The 18,272-nt window shown below is 25.9% G+C and overlaps 1 protein-coding gene across 3 annotated transcripts; it reads left to right on the top strand.

Moving 5' to 3' along the window:
* The first annotated feature begins 322 nt into the window (after positions 1-322).
* On the top strand, positions 323-17,598 carry LOC113558435 (latrophilin Cirl). 3 transcript variants are annotated; one of them, XM_026963892.1, is made up of 17 exons: positions 323-1,379; positions 10,199-10,290; positions 10,371-10,575; positions 10,646-10,752; positions 10,825-11,118; positions 11,526-11,724; positions 11,811-11,961; positions 12,087-12,414; positions 12,491-12,851; positions 13,503-13,722; positions 13,791-13,956; positions 14,978-15,183; positions 15,272-15,372; positions 15,475-15,643; positions 15,708-15,905; positions 15,996-16,226; positions 16,304-16,885. In XM_026963892.1, exons 2-17 carry the CDS (start codon positions 10,212-10,214, stop codon positions 16,883-16,885), a joined length of 3,597 nt encoding a protein of 1,198 aa, XP_026819693.1. In that variant the 5' UTR covers positions 323-1,379; positions 10,199-10,211. The 3 variants fall into 3 exon arrangements, with proteins under 3 accessions (XP_026819693.1, XP_026819695.1, XP_026819694.1); XM_026963894.1 differs by having other exon boundaries at positions 324-1,379; positions 10,383-10,575; positions 16,304-17,598; XM_026963893.1 differs by lacking the exon at positions 323-1,379 and having other exon boundaries at positions 10,212-10,290; positions 16,304-17,598.
* Positions 17,599-18,272: the final 674 nt, after the last annotated feature.

Consider the following 18,272-nt stretch of genomic DNA (forward strand, 5'->3'; position numbering starts at 1 on the left):
CTACTACTACTACTACTACTACTCCTACTCCTACTCCTACTCCTACTCCTACTACTACTCTACTACTAGTACTACTACCACAGCACTACTGTACATTATACGGTCGGCGCTCACACACACACTGTCCGTGACCGTACACGCGTTACATACCCACACACACACACACACACACATACATATATATATATATATATTATATATGTAACGCACGCGTTTAGTACGGGAAGAACCACTCACACTCGCACTCACACGTACGAGACGCGTACTCGCACACACGCGCATGCACGAGCATCACGGCCCGACGTCAGAATGGTTGGACCGTCGTAGCAGCACTGCTATCTTATTGTTATTATTATTATTACTATTATTATTATTATTATTATTATTATATATTGTTCGTGCGGTAGCCCCGATTATAAGCAAAAAAAATAATGATATTGTTGTCTCGTTGTCGCGTCGATCATCATCGGTGCGTCGTACGTCGGGTGTAGCCGGGTGTTTCGTTCTCGTCGCGTTCCGTGTTTTTTAATAAATGATACTGCCGCCGCCGCCGTCGCGCTCGCATCATTACCGACGACAACGATAACGACACACCGTCGCCGCCGCCGCCGCCGCCGCCGACGACAACAACAACAAAAACAACGTCGACGACTGTAGAGACGTACTCTCTGCCAGTCGACCGCACGGACTCGACTACCGAACGTCGTCTGCACAACGATCGCCGTCGTCCGAAACAATAATAGTTGTGATAATAATAACCATTATATCCGTCGTGCCGCATACTTTGTCGTGTCGACGGGCGTTCGCGTGCGTGTGCTGTGCGCGCCGCCAGTGCTGGACGTCTCCACCGCACCAGGTGCCTGCCGAGCGGCTCGTGTAGCCGATAGTTCGTCGTCGTCGTCGCCGCCGCCGACTCGCGTAATATTACGGCGATTTGCCGTTGTCGTGTCCGTCTGCCGTCGGTCCGCACGCAGATCGGTCACCCCCCGACCGTCCACCCGTGTGTGTCTGGTGTCGCGCGCGCGATCGTGAGATCGTGTCTCCGGTCCCGCTCTCGTCTTCGGGTCGGTGTCTAATGTCGACATCACTACGACCGTTGCTTGCGCGTACGCCGTACGGGAAACGGGCATTTTCATCGTTCTTCCAGCAGTGACGACAGTCGCCCGGAAGCTTACGGCCGTCTCGCAGATGTTCGCTGCTGAACCCGTCGCGCTATCCGTCGCCGTTTCGACAATGTGCCGGTTTCTGTCCGTCTGTTGATCAACGCACATCCCGCACACACCCACACACACACACACACACACACTGTCGGCAACGCCACCAGTCAAACGCAAACGAACATGGACTTGCGACACATATTGTTATAGCGAACATAAAAGGTAAATGGTCTTTTGCTTAAATAGATCGGCTACGTTTTGGTACTGTTTACCACACGTATGGGCAATAGGTAATCACCGATCACCAATCTAACATGCAAACGTTTGTCTAAAAAAAAGTAACTGATGTTCTATCTAATACAACATGTCCAGAAGTCTCAATCTAGACATTAGTACCTACTTCCTTTAGTCCAAAAATGTGGATTATTTGAATGAGTAATCCATGTTTTTGTATTTGTGTAGGTATTATTAACCATTAAATACCAGTTGAAACCTTACTTGGGTATTATTATTTGTACTAAATAAGCTTTGTAACTCGCAGAGTAATTTAATAATACAATTAATATAAGAAAAATTTTTTTTAAGTTAAGTGTTGCCTAAGTAAAATATATATTGTACCAAGTTTCATTATTATTTTAGTAATATTTTAATACATGTGATTGACTCTCATCTGGCCACATATTTTATTTGTTATTTTAAGTTAGTTAGCTAGTTTTAAACTAGTAAACTATCTACTGTAAAAGCTTTTTTGCTACCTTACTTAATGTAGATAATTCTAGTACTTAAGAAATGCTTAATTATATTTATTGTTATTTTAATTGTATTTCTAAATAGTTGATAAGTATCTATAATAAAACATTTGTGGGTAACATAATATATATTATGTAAATAAAATATGCAACTGACTATTGCATTTTAACATCTTGTAAATTTTCATAATATTAAAATTAGTTAAATTGTGTAGATAGTCGTATACAATTTAGTGGCCCTTGACATAAAATGTCCTGGGGCCTTCAAATTTTTAAGAATAAACAAAAGATAATTTTATTATTTTAAGTTGAAAAATAAACATTTAATCATAGGTAATATAGTCAATTAATCGTGAGATTAATTGGTTCAAAATATATATATCAAAATATTTCAAGGAATTTTAACATATTTATAAAGAGCAAATAAAAAGTATAACAATAATTAAGTCATTTGACAATTATTGTGGGGAAAAAAATTAAGCCAAAATGTACAAAAATAAAATAGATTACATTGATTTTTTCTTAATTTTGATTGTGCAGACCAATCAATTAATCCGTCTAAGTTTATGTTTTGACTAATATACTTTTCAATCAATATTAAAACTAAATTTTAAAAACTCTTTTGGCTCATGGTACTGTACCTTAATTATTTTTAGTTTTGAAAACTGTTGTTATGCACTTGTGCTGGTTACTAGTAGAGTCAATAATAATATTAAAAGTGTGCACATTTCGAGAAAACTTGATGATAATAAGTGGTTTTTTATTGATTTAATTTTTTAGATTTTTTCTCATACTACAAATTTCTTAGATTTATGTTTTATTTAGGTATCTCTTTTACAAATTTTGTTGCTTTTTCTGAAAGTTCTAAATAACTTCATTGGTTATAATATTGAAAAAGTTAAAAAAAACGTTATTACAGCTACTAAAGCACAGTATGGTTATCTGATTATTGTGGTACCTATCGAGTGTAAAATAAAATATAGTTGTACTCCATACATGTTTAGAAGCGACTCAGATGGCTAACTTTTACTCATGGGCATGGTATTGTTCTGTGTTTATAATACTGGTGGTTTATTTAGTAGGGGGGAAAGTTATGCGTGTGACTTAAGCGTCCAACACAAACTAGTTGTTTTTAAATGTGAATGGAGTATACTTTAAAAGATATTCAGTATTTACTAATCTATAGTCTTCACTTAGCTATTATATTTTTTAATTTGTTTTTGGTTAAATTCAGGAATTGTATTCCAAATTTTTGCTATAATTCTGGCTACTCCTATTAATTTATCAAACTGATCTCTATAACTTACTACTTAATTTAAGCAATTTCTTAGCAATCTTGCACCTTGTTTTAGATCTATATTCTAACTAAAGTTCAGATACCAAAATAATAAATAATATTAATAGTTTCCAAAATTTTGCATTTAAAAACCTAACATACAATTCAATTTTTACATCAAACATTATCATTAAAACCGATTAAAACAAATAAAATGTGTGACATTTAATAATTTTTAAACAGGTGTCTTATTTTTATACGCATAATTATGAAATGTTAATAGTTACCTTACTATGCTACTAATTATTGTTAACAATTTATTATTATTATAGTTTATAATTATTTGATATTTTTGTAATGGTATATAGAAATATTAATATTATTGTACAACAAATAGTCACCTGGTGGCAGGGTGATAATTTTATATTGCATAGTTGCAGAGTAATAACAAACAAGTACTGAGAATATTTCTGAATTTTACTAATTTACAAAGATTTTCAGAGATTTCTTAGTGTTATGTATCTAAAGAAATGATTGTTACTTAGGTATAAAATAAATTTACTTATTTAATAATAAACCAAACAATTTATTCCATTTATAAGATTCGTATAAAAATATGTAAATAATACTAAGGTATTTTAAGATATTATTGAATATTTATTAAATTCATTAATATAATAACCGTTTACAGTATATATATATATATATATATATATATATATATATATTGGTATATGTTTTATATTTACTTACTCATTATATCTTTGAACAATATTTTTTGTTTTTACAAACTATAAACTTATAACTAGCTTAAAGGTAGATTACTTTAATCAAACATTTTATTATTAGATAAGTAGGTACAGCAGTAAAAGTTTGTGATAATACGCAATACATGTTGTGATTTCATAAATTATGTTCTAATATTTCCATCATGCAGTATAAGAATTATGAATAGATGTTATTTGAATAACTGTATTGTTTTTTTTTTTTTTTTTACTATAGATTTACTTTCCAAAGCTTTTATAAAATGTATTTATGTTTTTATATTTGAAAACAAAATTAGTATTTAGATATTCATTCAAATATTTATAGTGTTTGGTACAACAATTTCTTCTATGATATTATTATTAGAAAACCATTTCTTATAATTGTGAAAAATAAATAACAAATTGATAATTTTATTATTTTAAGATAAAAAATACATTATTGTTTTTAACATAAGAAAAATTTCTGAAACCCTTAGGAACAATACAATTTAAAAATCCTTTTACTATTATATTTTTTAGGTGAAATATACTTATAGATAATATAAGGTATATAGTGTATGCATTCTAACATATTATGCATGAGATGTTACTGGTAATTTACATATTTTAAACATCGAGAGGTATCTTATACCTTTCATATAATTGTTAATAAAACCTTTTAAAACATTATTGTTATCTGAATATACTTAAAAATTGTTGAGTAGTATAAATTAACCAGTATACCAGTATACAATAATTATTCTTAATACACTTTGCATTTATGTCTTAGGTATTAAAAATATATAATTACTAATTACTTTTAAATATGCAATAGATAGTATACCTACCTATTAACTGCTTTAATTGAGTCAGTAAAAACCATTAAATATGATTTTATCACGAAGTTAAAAACAGTTATTTTTTTGAATACATTTTTAATAATGAAATCTAGAATAAATTTTATATTATTTAGAAATAAAAATATTTTATCTGTAATTTTTATGGACTAAACATCAAAATACCTTTTACTCAAGGATCCAACATAGTTTGACTATCTTATTTTTTTAAATTTGTAAATAGGTAATCACAATAAGTAAACTTTGTTTTAATGTAAAAAATATTTCTAGAAATGTTCACTTTTAAGCATATATTTGTAGGTACATACTTCTTACATTTTTGTTGTTGTAACCTTATATTATTATGTTCCAGAATTTATTTATTTATATTCAGGAATTAAATAAGGGTAATAAGCATATCATCCGGGATATCATCATAGTATGAAGTCTGAATATAATAGTACAAACTTATTACTATAATTATATAATAAATTGAAGTGCACTTATGTCATATGAATGGATGTGTATACCTATTAAAATAGCCTAGAGATATACATTAAAAATATATTAATGGAATATTTCTAGACATGTTCTATGATTTCCTTATCAATTCATAATATTAGATTAATACCTAATATTAATTTTTATATAGTACTATATAATATTCATATTTTATTAATTTTATAGTGCTATGGTAGTCTAATATTAACTATAATAATTGGCTGATTCAATTAGAAGAAATAAAAATTAAATTTAAAGTTATTATTTAGTATTTATCCACCTCAAAATAAATTAGGTAATTTAATTTTTTAATTTTCTGCAAAATTACAAAAGTGCATTTCCTCTGAGTAAATTATATTTCCAATAAATTACCCACTAATATACCTAACTGTGGTTTTAGATATGTAACTTACAAAATTATATTAATGAGAGAGGAACCCTTTTAACAAATTAAGTATTTCGGTGTTACAAATAGTTATTAACATTTTCACTAATAAGTCTACTTTTTACTAGAAATTGAAGAATTTTATAATGTTATGATAAATTTAGTCAAATTACTTTTATGTAAGCTAAATACATTTTTCTTATTTCTCTTAATTTTTAATACATCTTTAAAATGTTTGCGTCAAAGACAATCTCTGGTTTTATAAAATTAAAATTGGTGGCATAATTATTGTCATCTACTAAAATTTTTATATGATTATTTTATAGATTTAAAATATATGTTTACGGTGTTAACATTTAAAATATTCAGTGATATGTATTATACTTAAAATATAAAAATTAAAAATTGATAATTTGTTTCATTATAAGGTGATCTGTGGATAATACTGAATAAATGTTTAAAAAGACACTACTAAAAAGTAAAAGTTATACACAGGTCATAACAATTCTAAAAGTATGATATCATGTTATAAAAGAATCAATAAATAAATTATTATACATTTAAATTTGTATTAGGTAGTTGTGTAAAAAATGAAAAATGCTTATGTAGATATTTATACATTTTTATCTACATAGTTATCTTCTTTAACAATGAATAACCACACTGATTTAGTTTTGAATACAATCATGTATCATTGTAACATTTAAGTTGCATAAGTTGTTTCTAACATTATTATGCATAGTAATCATGATATATGTTCATAGAATTAGCTAGTTAGAAAAAAATATTACAGAGACAGCTATTATCCTAGCAGTTATTTACCTTATCCAGTGTATGTTGTTATATCATTTTAATATACATAAATATAAAAGTTGATAACTAATATTATTAACCCATCATTTCTAGGTAATAGTTAACTAAATGTTTTTTATTTGATGAGTTTATTTCAAATGATTGCTTAACAATCAATTCAGACAAGTGTAATAAAATACCTATATCATTCAATGATACATTTTTAAAATGTATACAAATATATGTTTTAATACTTACATCATCATTAAATAATTATAATTTAAAATTCAAAACACAATTTATTTCTTTAGTTTTTGAAATAAGTATACCACTCATAGTTATTAATTATTATATTCTATAGTTTTGCAGTTATAGGTAAATACATATATTTATAAATGATACAAGCTACAAACTTTGATCTAAATAAAAGGAATAATTAAAAAATATATAACTTACAATAATTATTCATACTTTTAAATTAATACTAAGTAATAATATCCTTTAAAGCATCCAACTATGCATTTTTCTTCTGTTGATAATATTTAATTCTTTTTAGAAATTGGAATTTAAGGTATTTTGTTTTATTTACGAGTTCTTACATTTTAGAAGTGTTTACTACATATATGTGTTGAGATGGGTGAAACCAGATGAACATTGTTTAATCAATTCAGAGCATTTTCATTGATTAAAATGTAACCATAGCGTTTTAGTATTTAGTAAGATGTTATAATAGGCAATACTTAATTTAATTGTTTTTCATTACCTAGTTAAATGAAATCTTTTATTTTAATAAATTATAACTATGAAATAGATATGAGTGTAATTGATTTAAAATCCTTTTTGTAGTGATTAAGCCTAAATAATTGCCTCAAGAATCTTTTTTAAATGCATGATATTCTGTTGTTGTTAGTGTTTCGACGTAGTTATTGACTATAGCTATCATTGTTAATTGTATTTTGTATTGTAATCAAAAATAATCTTATTTCATTCAATGCTTCTAAAATGTCTGCATGTGAATAGTTAAGTTGTTCATGTTATAAAGAGGGTCTGCTATTGAGAGGATATTATCTTTATTCTTCTTAACCAGGGAATTTAAAACTGTCTGCTATTAAATCATGCCAGTGAATAAATGTTTTGCTGTATTGATACCTTAGAACAGAATAAAAATAAGGTTTGGTTAAGTTGCTAACCACAGTTAAACAATTATATATTTGTAAAAGTATAAACTAAAAACATAATTAAATATGTATTTATTTATAGGTTTTATATCTATTTAGTAATGCCGGAAAACCATTTATTGTCAAAGTATGAAAACTTTTTTACCTTTCTTATTTTGTTGCTAATCTTAAATTAGATTAACATAATCTATTAGTAACATTAATAAAAACATGTCAATTTAATGTCCTTTTGTGATTTTTCAAAAATTTTATTCTAAATATATTTAACATTTTTAACGCCGCAAATGGTTTTGTGGATTATTCTGTATTTATACCGCGACACCGTGTTGTTCATACCGGACGTGAAGATTCGATAACGTGAATCTAAAAATAACGAAAACCCAACCAATTATAGATTAAAATTTAGAGTTTATTGTCTACAACCGGTGTACATATTAGAGTTTATTTAAATAAAATCGATAAAATTATGGCAGATACAAATATACATATTACTGACTCATAAATGCGTCACTGGCCCAATGGAATAAACTCTGTTGATGCTTATACGCGTCAGCGGCGTTGAAAGTGTTAATTGGGTATAGTTATATTTACAAAATTACTAAATTTCTTGGTGCTGTTGTGCATGTGCGATAACAGAAATATAGTAATCTGTGTACACTGACATTTTCTTAGCTATATGGTCATTATATTATTTCATATTACTAAGTAAAATTTGCATTCACTAGTTCACTAGAATTTACTAATCCTATAGATTTTTAATTGAGCTTGTATAATATTTTGTAAAAATCATGATTGTAAAATCTGATTAATTTATAATAATAATTATATATGAAAAATAAAAACAGTAAAATGCTAATAAATAAATTTATAATTTAATTTAACATATTGATTGTTGCTTTTATCATTTAACATTCATTATTTCAAAATCTATTAATATTTTCTTATATAATTTCTTGACTAAAAAATAACATTTAAAAAAAAAATTACAGTTTAGTTTAGCTTCAGTATATGAAATTAAAAAATGATATTCAGAAAGTAAAAAAGTAAAAAAAATATTTTTATAAATTATAATTTACAAATGAGTGTTTGGCAATAAAACAATCACCCTTTATAACTTAGTTTTAAATTTTTGATTAAAAAATCATATTAGTTATCTGTTATAATTCAATTTGATTTTTCTCTATCGTCAAATGTTCATACTTGGGGCAGTGATACAACTTAGACCAAAATCATGTTTTTATTTTTTGCGCCATATAAGGCTATGGTATCAAGTGATAGCGTTATCACTCTATTTTGAATATTTTTTTAATGATTTGTTTATTCTAGGTTTACCAAAAATGTTTACCGAAAAAAAAGTCTATTAAAATTATGTTTTTCAAATTTTATTGAGTATGATTAGTCTACTGCCAAGTGGTAGGCAACATATTTAATATAAAAAATACTTATTTAATATTATTTAATGAATTATAGAAACTATATTAGTCATTTGTGAAACACACATTTTGATATAATTTGTATGATATTGCTTAAGAAATATTCTTTAATTATATTACCCAATAACCTCAATACTACACTTTTTGCACATATCTGTACGATATATGATTTTTCAATAGGTATTGTAAATAGGTAATTTTTGTTTACCTTTTAATTAACATGATACATTTTATTACAAAACATTGACTTATTTGATGTCGGGCAGTTAATTTTTTTATACTTAATGGTGAAAATTTCTCTTAGTTGTTTTTATATGCTTTATTGTTTTAAATTGACAAATTAAATTTATTATGTAAGGAGTGTTAGTTATTATAACTTTTAAAATTTATATTTTTGAATATTTATCTTATTAATTATGTATAAAATAGAACTATTGAGCCTTATAATATTGTTATTATTATTTGTTGCATTTATAGAATTTCTCTTACTGTGTAAGTACGGATCACAATAGACAAATACTGACTCCATTAAAATGTTATATATTAAAATATATATGGATGCTTAGGCAGCGTTTCCCAAAGTGTGTTCCTGCGGAACCTTAGGGTTCCGTGAGACAATATCAAGGGTTCCACTAGATATATGTGATAGTTGAGAAAATTATTTTAAAACGAGGGTTCGGTGAAACACAAATTATTTCTCAAGGATGCCATGGTCATAAAAGTTTGGGAACCACTGGCTTAAGTTAATAAACCTTATTAAATGTCGAGATGAGAAAATATCTTACAACACAACTAATGATGGGTTAATGAATGTTAAACGTTGAAGTATAATATAAAAAAAGAAAATATAAAAATTTAAGTTTAAAGATGAATTGTATATAGTTTTTTCTTTTTTTGTTATAGTTCATAGTAAATATTTTATTGAGAATTTAATATATCATAGTACTTAATTTGTAATGTTGGTAATTTTAAAATTAAAAATCAATTTAATTTAATGATATTAATATTTTTTTATATTAATAATAATGTTGGTGATTACCTATTGTTTCTTATTTAAAATAATTTGATTACAATAAAAATATTTACTAAGTTATTAATTCAATAACAATGCTTTATATAATGATTTGTTTTTTCTTTATTTTTAGTGTCAAAAAGGAGATGGCAAGATTGAGCAGTGCAAATGTAAAACTTGTATTCTTCTTGTTGACTGTTTTATTTCCTGTCACCTTAGCTAAAGGTATTATTTATATTTAGTCAATTACTATTATACAATTATGAGATTTATAATATAACAAATATTTCATTTCAATAATTTAGTTCAATTTATAGATACTTCTCGTTATGATACTGTTTATGCCTGTGAGGGAAAACCTCTTAAATTGGAATGTAAAGATGGTGAAATCATTCATTTGGATAGAGCTATATATGGTAGATATTCTATTACTGTTTGCAATGATCACGGTAATACGGACTGGAGTGTCAATTGCATGTCCACAAATACTTTACCATTACTGCAAGCCAGGTAATTATTATAATATATATTTATATTGTTCTTATTAAACTTTTGATATTAATTTGCTATTTTATTTTAGATGTAACGAAAAAAGGAATTGCAGCATACAAGCAAACACAAGTTTATTTTCTGATCCATGTCCCGGTACTATGAAGTATCTTGAGGCACAATATCATTGTGTTCCAGGTAATTCAATGGTTAAAAATTTAATCTTGTGTTTATTGTTTCATTTTCACTGTAATATTCATTAAATTCTAGCATCGCTATCAACTACAACACTCAGACCAAATCCTCCTTGGTTAATAACATCTCAACCCAGTGTTTGGAATGCAGATAAATTATTGACTCTGAAACCTGCTACACCAATCCCACCAATTTTATCATCACCGCAATTAGATGATATTGTTGGGTCTAGTGTAGAAGAAGAGCCTGTATCAGTTTCTATTACTACCACAAGTACAACTACAGCTGCTACACCAGAAGTTTCTATTGTTGTTAATAATTTTAAAGAAAATAATTCCAAGACTGATAATGAACAACATTTACAATCAAGTAAATATTATTTTTAATCATTATCATTATTTATTTTAACATTATTAGTATTTAAATATAATATATATAATACAGACAATATATAGACATTAATATGACGCTTGACATGTTTTTAAATTTAAGGTTTGCCACAGCAATATTTAATTTTATAGGTTACTCATTGATAAAATAGCATTATTTATTAGAAGTATATTATAATATGATACTATAATTAGCTTAAAAACCATTTTATAAATATTAATATTTTTTGTTTTATATAAACTTAATAAAAAAAACCCGTGATAAATTATGTTTTTAATTTACCTATAATTTTAATTTAACTTATTATTGTTTACTACTTAAAATCTGATTTGTAAACACACATGTTTTTATTTGTTAATTTTTATAATATAATTTTTTTATTATAGCAGGGGCAATAACGACTGAATGGATTGTACCTACCAGTGATTTACCACCACAGTTAAGCATAATTGATGTTGAAGGAATGGATGATAGATTATCATTCTCATGTCCTCCTGAAACATCAAGAAGTTTATTTTGGAATTGGACTAAATCAGGAGAAGAAGCTGTACAACCATGTCCTGGTGGTGCTGCTGGTCTCGCTAGGTAAAACTTCATGAGATAATATGACTAGCATTACACTATTATATAGTATATTATATTAACATTTCAATTTAATTTGTATTCAATAGATGGAGATGTCAGACCTATATTAAAGGAGTAACATTTAGATCACCTCCTACACCGGATCTGTCAGAGTGTCGTTCAGTATGGTTATCAAGTTTAGAAGGCAGACTTCATCAAGGAGATTCTATTATTAGTATTGCAAATGATCTATCACAAGTACATACATTTATAACAACAATAAAAATTGTATTTTTTTTCTTAATCATGATGCTTTAAATAAATAACAAGTTAATAATTTTTGTTTGAATAAATTAATTTTTTTATTTTCTATTTTATTATAGGTAACTGATAGTAAACCATTATATGGAGGTGATATGATGACAACAACAAAAATGTTACGAGATGTAGCTCAAAAGATGGAAAAAGATATGGTTACTTTTCCTGATAAGCAACAACAGGAAGCTATGGTTACAGATTTATTACAATGTGTAGTTCGGATTGGTAGCAATTTGCTTAATGCTTCTCAATATCCTTCATGGAAAGACTTGACGTTTAGTGAACAAATGCGTGTAGCAACAAGTTTATTAATTGGTTTAGAAGAAAATTCATTTCTACTTGCTGATATAATGATGAAGGAAAAGACAATCACTCATAGTGTTCAAAATATCCGTGAGTTACAAATAATGTTATACCTATTTTAATAAATATTTATTATAAAGTATTATTGAAACATTAATTTTTTTAGTGTTGAGTGTAAGAGTTATTGCTACACAAAATGTTGACACCGAAGTATTTCCACATTCATATTCATCTAATACTGGTTTTTTCATGAACAATACATGGTTACAATTGCATAGAACAGCATTGCTTGAGAATAGTGAAGCAGGATTTATAAGGCTTGTTTACATAGCATTTGATAGTCTAGAAAATATTTTACAACCTCAATCAGCCAATGGTGTTCGAATAATAAATAGTAAAATTATATCAGCATCCCTTGGTAAAGGAAAACATATTCAATTACACCAACCAGTAAAATTATGTTTTCAACATCTTCAAATCGACAACGTTAGTAATCCTACTTGTGTATTTTGGGACTATACAGAAAAGTGAGTCATATATTTTTTTTTTAAATAAAGTTTCTAAATATAAAAATATATAGAAAAAACATTTGTAATTAAATTTTTGTTTTAAATCATGTTATTAATATAATTTTAATTTCACTATAGTTATTTGCAACTAATACAGATCATAATTTTTATGTATTAATATCTTCAGAAAGTCTTTTTTTTATTTGATAGATTTTTTTTATGATAATTTTATTTAAATTTTACCAGTTGCCTCTTGTTAAAAATTACCATATTATAATTCTACAAATTATTCAGATTATTAATAGATTGATTCATTACATTTAATTATAATTTATAAATTAATTATTTTTACCTTCTAATAAGCATGTGATAAATATTGTTAAAAAATAAGAAGTTCAATTCAATGCCCATTGGACTTTTTAGATTAACTTTAATATCAATTTACAATAAGGAAATTATTGTAATAACATACAATTGTTAATAAACTTTAAGCACCGCAAATATTAAACAGATTATATAAATAAATTTTTAAATTTATTACCTAGTGATTATTACCTTAGGCAGAACCCTTAAAAAACAATAATATATTATCTTTTTTGTATTATTTGTACTTGCTTTTTTTTGTTTATGTTATAGTTGTGTTTTACATATATTGAAATTTTTTTATAGCGGGTGGTCAGAAGAAGGATGTTCTGTAATATATTCAAATCAAACTCATACATTATGCAAATGTAATCATTTGACAAATTTTGCTATATTGATGGATCTTAAAAATTCTGGCAGTGAACCTTTAAGCATTGCATCAAATAATATGGTCATGTACATAAGTTGCATATTTTCTGGAATTTGTTTTCTTTTGGCAGCAATTACTCTACAACTGACTGTTAAAGTAAATTAATTTACTATTCTTATAAATAAACAAACATGTTAATAATATATTATCTTTTTTATTTACAGTCGAATCGAACAGTAATTTTGAAAAATGTATTTTTTTGCCTTTTCTTGGTTGAATGTTTTTTTATGTTTGGAATCACACAAGAAAATATTGTATTTATTTGTACAATTATGGCAGCAATTTTACATATTTTGCTGCTGTGTTCATTTACATGGACACTAATTGAAGGTATGTTATATTTGTTCTAAATAGACAATTTATTTAACTAATATATTATTTGTAATATTTTAAAATAAGTATAGAATAAATCAAATTGTTTTAACATTATGAGTAAATTATTCCAATTTTTTTATGAATATTGTTTTAATTATTCTAATGAAAACTTAAATACTACCTGTCACCAGTGCTTCATAAGATCAAATAATTAAATTTAATATTTAAGTATTATATTAACCAATTTAAAAACTACAAATTCTACTAAATGTATTAGTTTAGTCATGATAAGTTTATTTAACTGATAATATTTTTGTAGCCTGTTAGAATTTAGTTGTTTTTATGTTTTTAACATACATAAAATGTTTATAAATATTTATACAAGTATATTTTAAATATATTAAAACTAAATCAAATATTGTTTATATTTTATTTAAATATAGAATTATAGAAATAATTAATTCAAATTTTATTAGTCTTTAATACCTAATTTTTTTTTCTAATTATTTTATTCAATTTTAAACTAGTTTAAATTTTACAAATATCATTATTCTATTTGTTAGGATAATTGAGGTTTTTATAATATTTTTGTATATAATATTTTAAATTTTGTATGGTGCATCTATAATATAATTTTAAATGTAATCCGTTATAATACCTTTTTGTATTGTACATATATTTTTATAGAACTTTATTGAAATATTGACATTTTAAATTTTTATGATAATGGTTATAAATTAAATTATAAAAATAATACTTAGTATAAAATTAAATTAATCTAATATTATTGATTTTATACATTTTATATTATATTAATAATTATAATAAGAAAATAATAAAAAATTATAGTACCATAAAATACATTTAAAATTAATCGCCCTGTTAACGATAAATGTTTGATAAGTTTTACATTCAATTATATGAATGTACTAAAACTAGAGTTATTAAATGTAGGATTTGTTTGATATATAATTTTAATAATTTTGAAAATATCATTGACATCATTGTAATTTTATTATTATTTTTATACTTTTAGGTTTTCATTTATATGCTACATTAATTGAAGCATTTGACTCTGAAAAATTGCAAATGCGTTTATATTATTTAGTTGGTTATGGTGTTCCATTGACAGTTGTTATTGTAGCTTGTTATATGGATAACACTTATATCTATAATACAAATAATTCTTTCTGCCTTCAAGCAAATACTATTATTATTTATAGTATAATGTTTGTGGTTTCAGTAAGTCATGGATATTTTTAATAATTCATTTAATTTTTACTAAAACATTGTTTAAATAATATTGGTGTCATTTTTATTCTTTGTATAGGTAAATCTAGTCTTTCTGTGTCTATCATTATATATTATTAAAAGTAATTCTTCTATGATGTCAGTCAAATGCAAAGAAAATGTTAAAATAACATCTCTGAAGTAAGTTATACATATATAGTATAATAATTTCAATAATGAAAATTAAAAATTATTTATTTGTTGTATTAATTTTATAATTTTTTATTTTAAATTTTTTTATAGGATGTGGTTGAAAAGTGCTATTTTATTATTTGTTTTCATAACATCAACATGGACATTAGCATTTCTATATATAGCATCATATTCGACATTTATGTTGTATTTATTTTCAGCGGTAAATTGTTCACAGGGATTGTTAATAATAATACTTTATTGTATTAAAAATAATTCAGTAAGTTGTATGAATTTAACCTGAATAAAAAAATTATAATTTTAATTCATATAATTGTTTATAGGTGTATAAAGTTTTTTCTGAGTTAACAATAATTTCATTTTTACCGTGGCAATGCTGCTTAATAAATTCTACACCGGAATTGAATCTCAATTATAAAAATCAAAGGACTAGTTTATATGGTACGTCAGTTGGCCAAAACAGTCAAGGTAGTATAGCCGAGTCTTCAACACCAAGATCTCTGTCATCTCATAGAATGAATGTAGGTTTATTTATAAAACGAGTCTATTTGTACCATAATTACTTCATAATATTTACTTGATAACATATTATTTGGGTTTTTGATTTATAGACATTCCATCAACCTCATGAGCGACATGCCGTGACTAAAGTTGTTGATATCCAAAATGAAATGGATCTGCCAAATTTGGATAATACAATGTGTAATGAAGATCCAAAATCTGGAATATGTGGTGCGACGTTACCCTACTCCCGTTCTTGCCAAAAAAGTTATTCACGTACCAAATTGCCAAAAAATTCTGCTGTATTTACCAGTGGTACTCTTCATAAACAGTCATCTCAAGTAATTAAAAAACAAATTAATGTTAAAACTTTTAAAGTATTGTGTTTATAATTATTTATTTATTTATTTTTTTATAGAGCAAACCAAACATCCAAGATAATTGTTTTACTTTAAACAAACCCACTTATGTACATAGTAGTCGTGGAGCACCTAACCTATGCTCACTTCGATGTAATACTATTGGTGATGGTTTTGTTGACAACAATTGTTCATCAAAAAAATACATTGGAGTTAGTGGTGTACGAGCTACTAGTCCATGGAATCACACATATTCTGAAATTATGGGAGGCATATCTGCATCTGCTGGATTAGATGATCCGGTATATGAAGAGATAGAACGTGAACGAGAGCGAGAACGAGAACAAGCTGCTCTTGTGTCTGATTTGAGTGACGAAGATGGTCGACGAAACAGTGATATGAGTCGTCAGTCATCAAAGAGCTATGGAGATCATAGGCCACTTATTATGGCTCCCACACAAAATCCAGAAACTCATAATTTTCATACAGCTCTCAATGCAGCATTTAGGCAGCAGCTTAAAGAACAAACAGCCAGAACAATTGCTGTATTGGATGGGCAAACTGTTGTGTGTCATTTGCAACCTGAGCAAAATGATGTGTTTAACCCCCAGACTATTCAACATTATTCATACGAATGTTGATGGCCTATATTAGAGGGTACCTATTAAAAATGTTCGTTATGTGTAAATAAATTAACTTTACTACTGCTAAACCTTAAACATGACTCCATAAAAGTTACATTAAAAATAAATATGAATATATTTAACATAAAATTTAATTAAATAATAATGTTGATAGACAAAACTTACTTTGGTTTAATGGTTATTTCTTCTCTAGTTGATATCAATACATGAACAATTTCTATAATTCAAACTTATGATAAAAATGAGATGAAATGCTCATAATTTATTCGAACTTCTTAATATTTTTAATAATACCTATTCAGACTATAATATTAAATAACATGAACAATTGTAGGTAGGTCATTCAGATTTTTGATGTTAAAAAATGTTTTTTTTTTTTGATAACATACCTGTATTAATTTAAATGATATCCTAACATGAATAAGCATCTAAACTATTCCTTAAATATCCAATAATTTTGTTTTAAAAAAACTAATAACATGGTAAAATTCTTAGTGGATTATTTTAATTATTTGTGGTACCTATGTTGTTAATATTAGAGAAATAAATTAATAGAATCTGATGTAATATCGTCTAGTCCTAAAAACGAAAGCAATAAATTTAGATCTTAATAAATAACATAATTGATATCAAAACATGCAATAACAAAAACCTGCAATATATTATTAGTGTTAATTAATCTTAGTTTTTAATTAGAAAATATTTCATTGACATGCAAATTTCGTATTATTTTTAATTATTTGAATACAAATAATAAATACTTAGGTTTTTTTTAAATTTGTATAATTATTTTCTCAAAAGTAAACGATTCATTTCAATATTATTTTCCTATATATTACCTTTTTTAAATAGTTTATACATAACGTTTATATATTCCTGAAAACTATAAAATAACTGTATATATATAGTCAAACGCTTGAAATTGTTCCCGACATTGAACATTAATTCATAGTAAAACATTACATATAGTTGTATTAAACTATTCATGAATAGTTTAATATTTTTATAATTTGGAGGACATGAACTCAAATCATTAATTTCCAACGATCAAAATATTTATTATTATTATTATTATTATTATTTATTATTAATACATTTTGAATTTTTATTTATTGAAAATATTAGATACAATGGTAAACCCAAATAGTTATATAATAATTATTTAATGACAACTAAATTTATGGAGTAAATTACTTCAATAAATCTTTTTGGAGGATTTAAATCTATTTTCACAATGCTGTTACCAAGTTAAAATTAATTGTAATGGTTACTTAAAATGTCTTTTATTTTTTAATTGCTCTCATCCTTTAACTATTATCTTTAGTCATTATTTACATATTATATTTATTTTTTTTTTAGATTCTTGATCAATTTTAGTTTTATA

Source organism: Rhopalosiphum maidis, chromosome 3 (assembly GCF_003676215.2).
Source record: "Rhopalosiphum maidis isolate BTI-1 chromosome 3, ASM367621v3, whole genome shotgun sequence".
Taxonomy (NCBI): Eukaryota; Metazoa; Arthropoda; class Insecta; order Hemiptera; family Aphididae; genus Rhopalosiphum; species Rhopalosiphum maidis.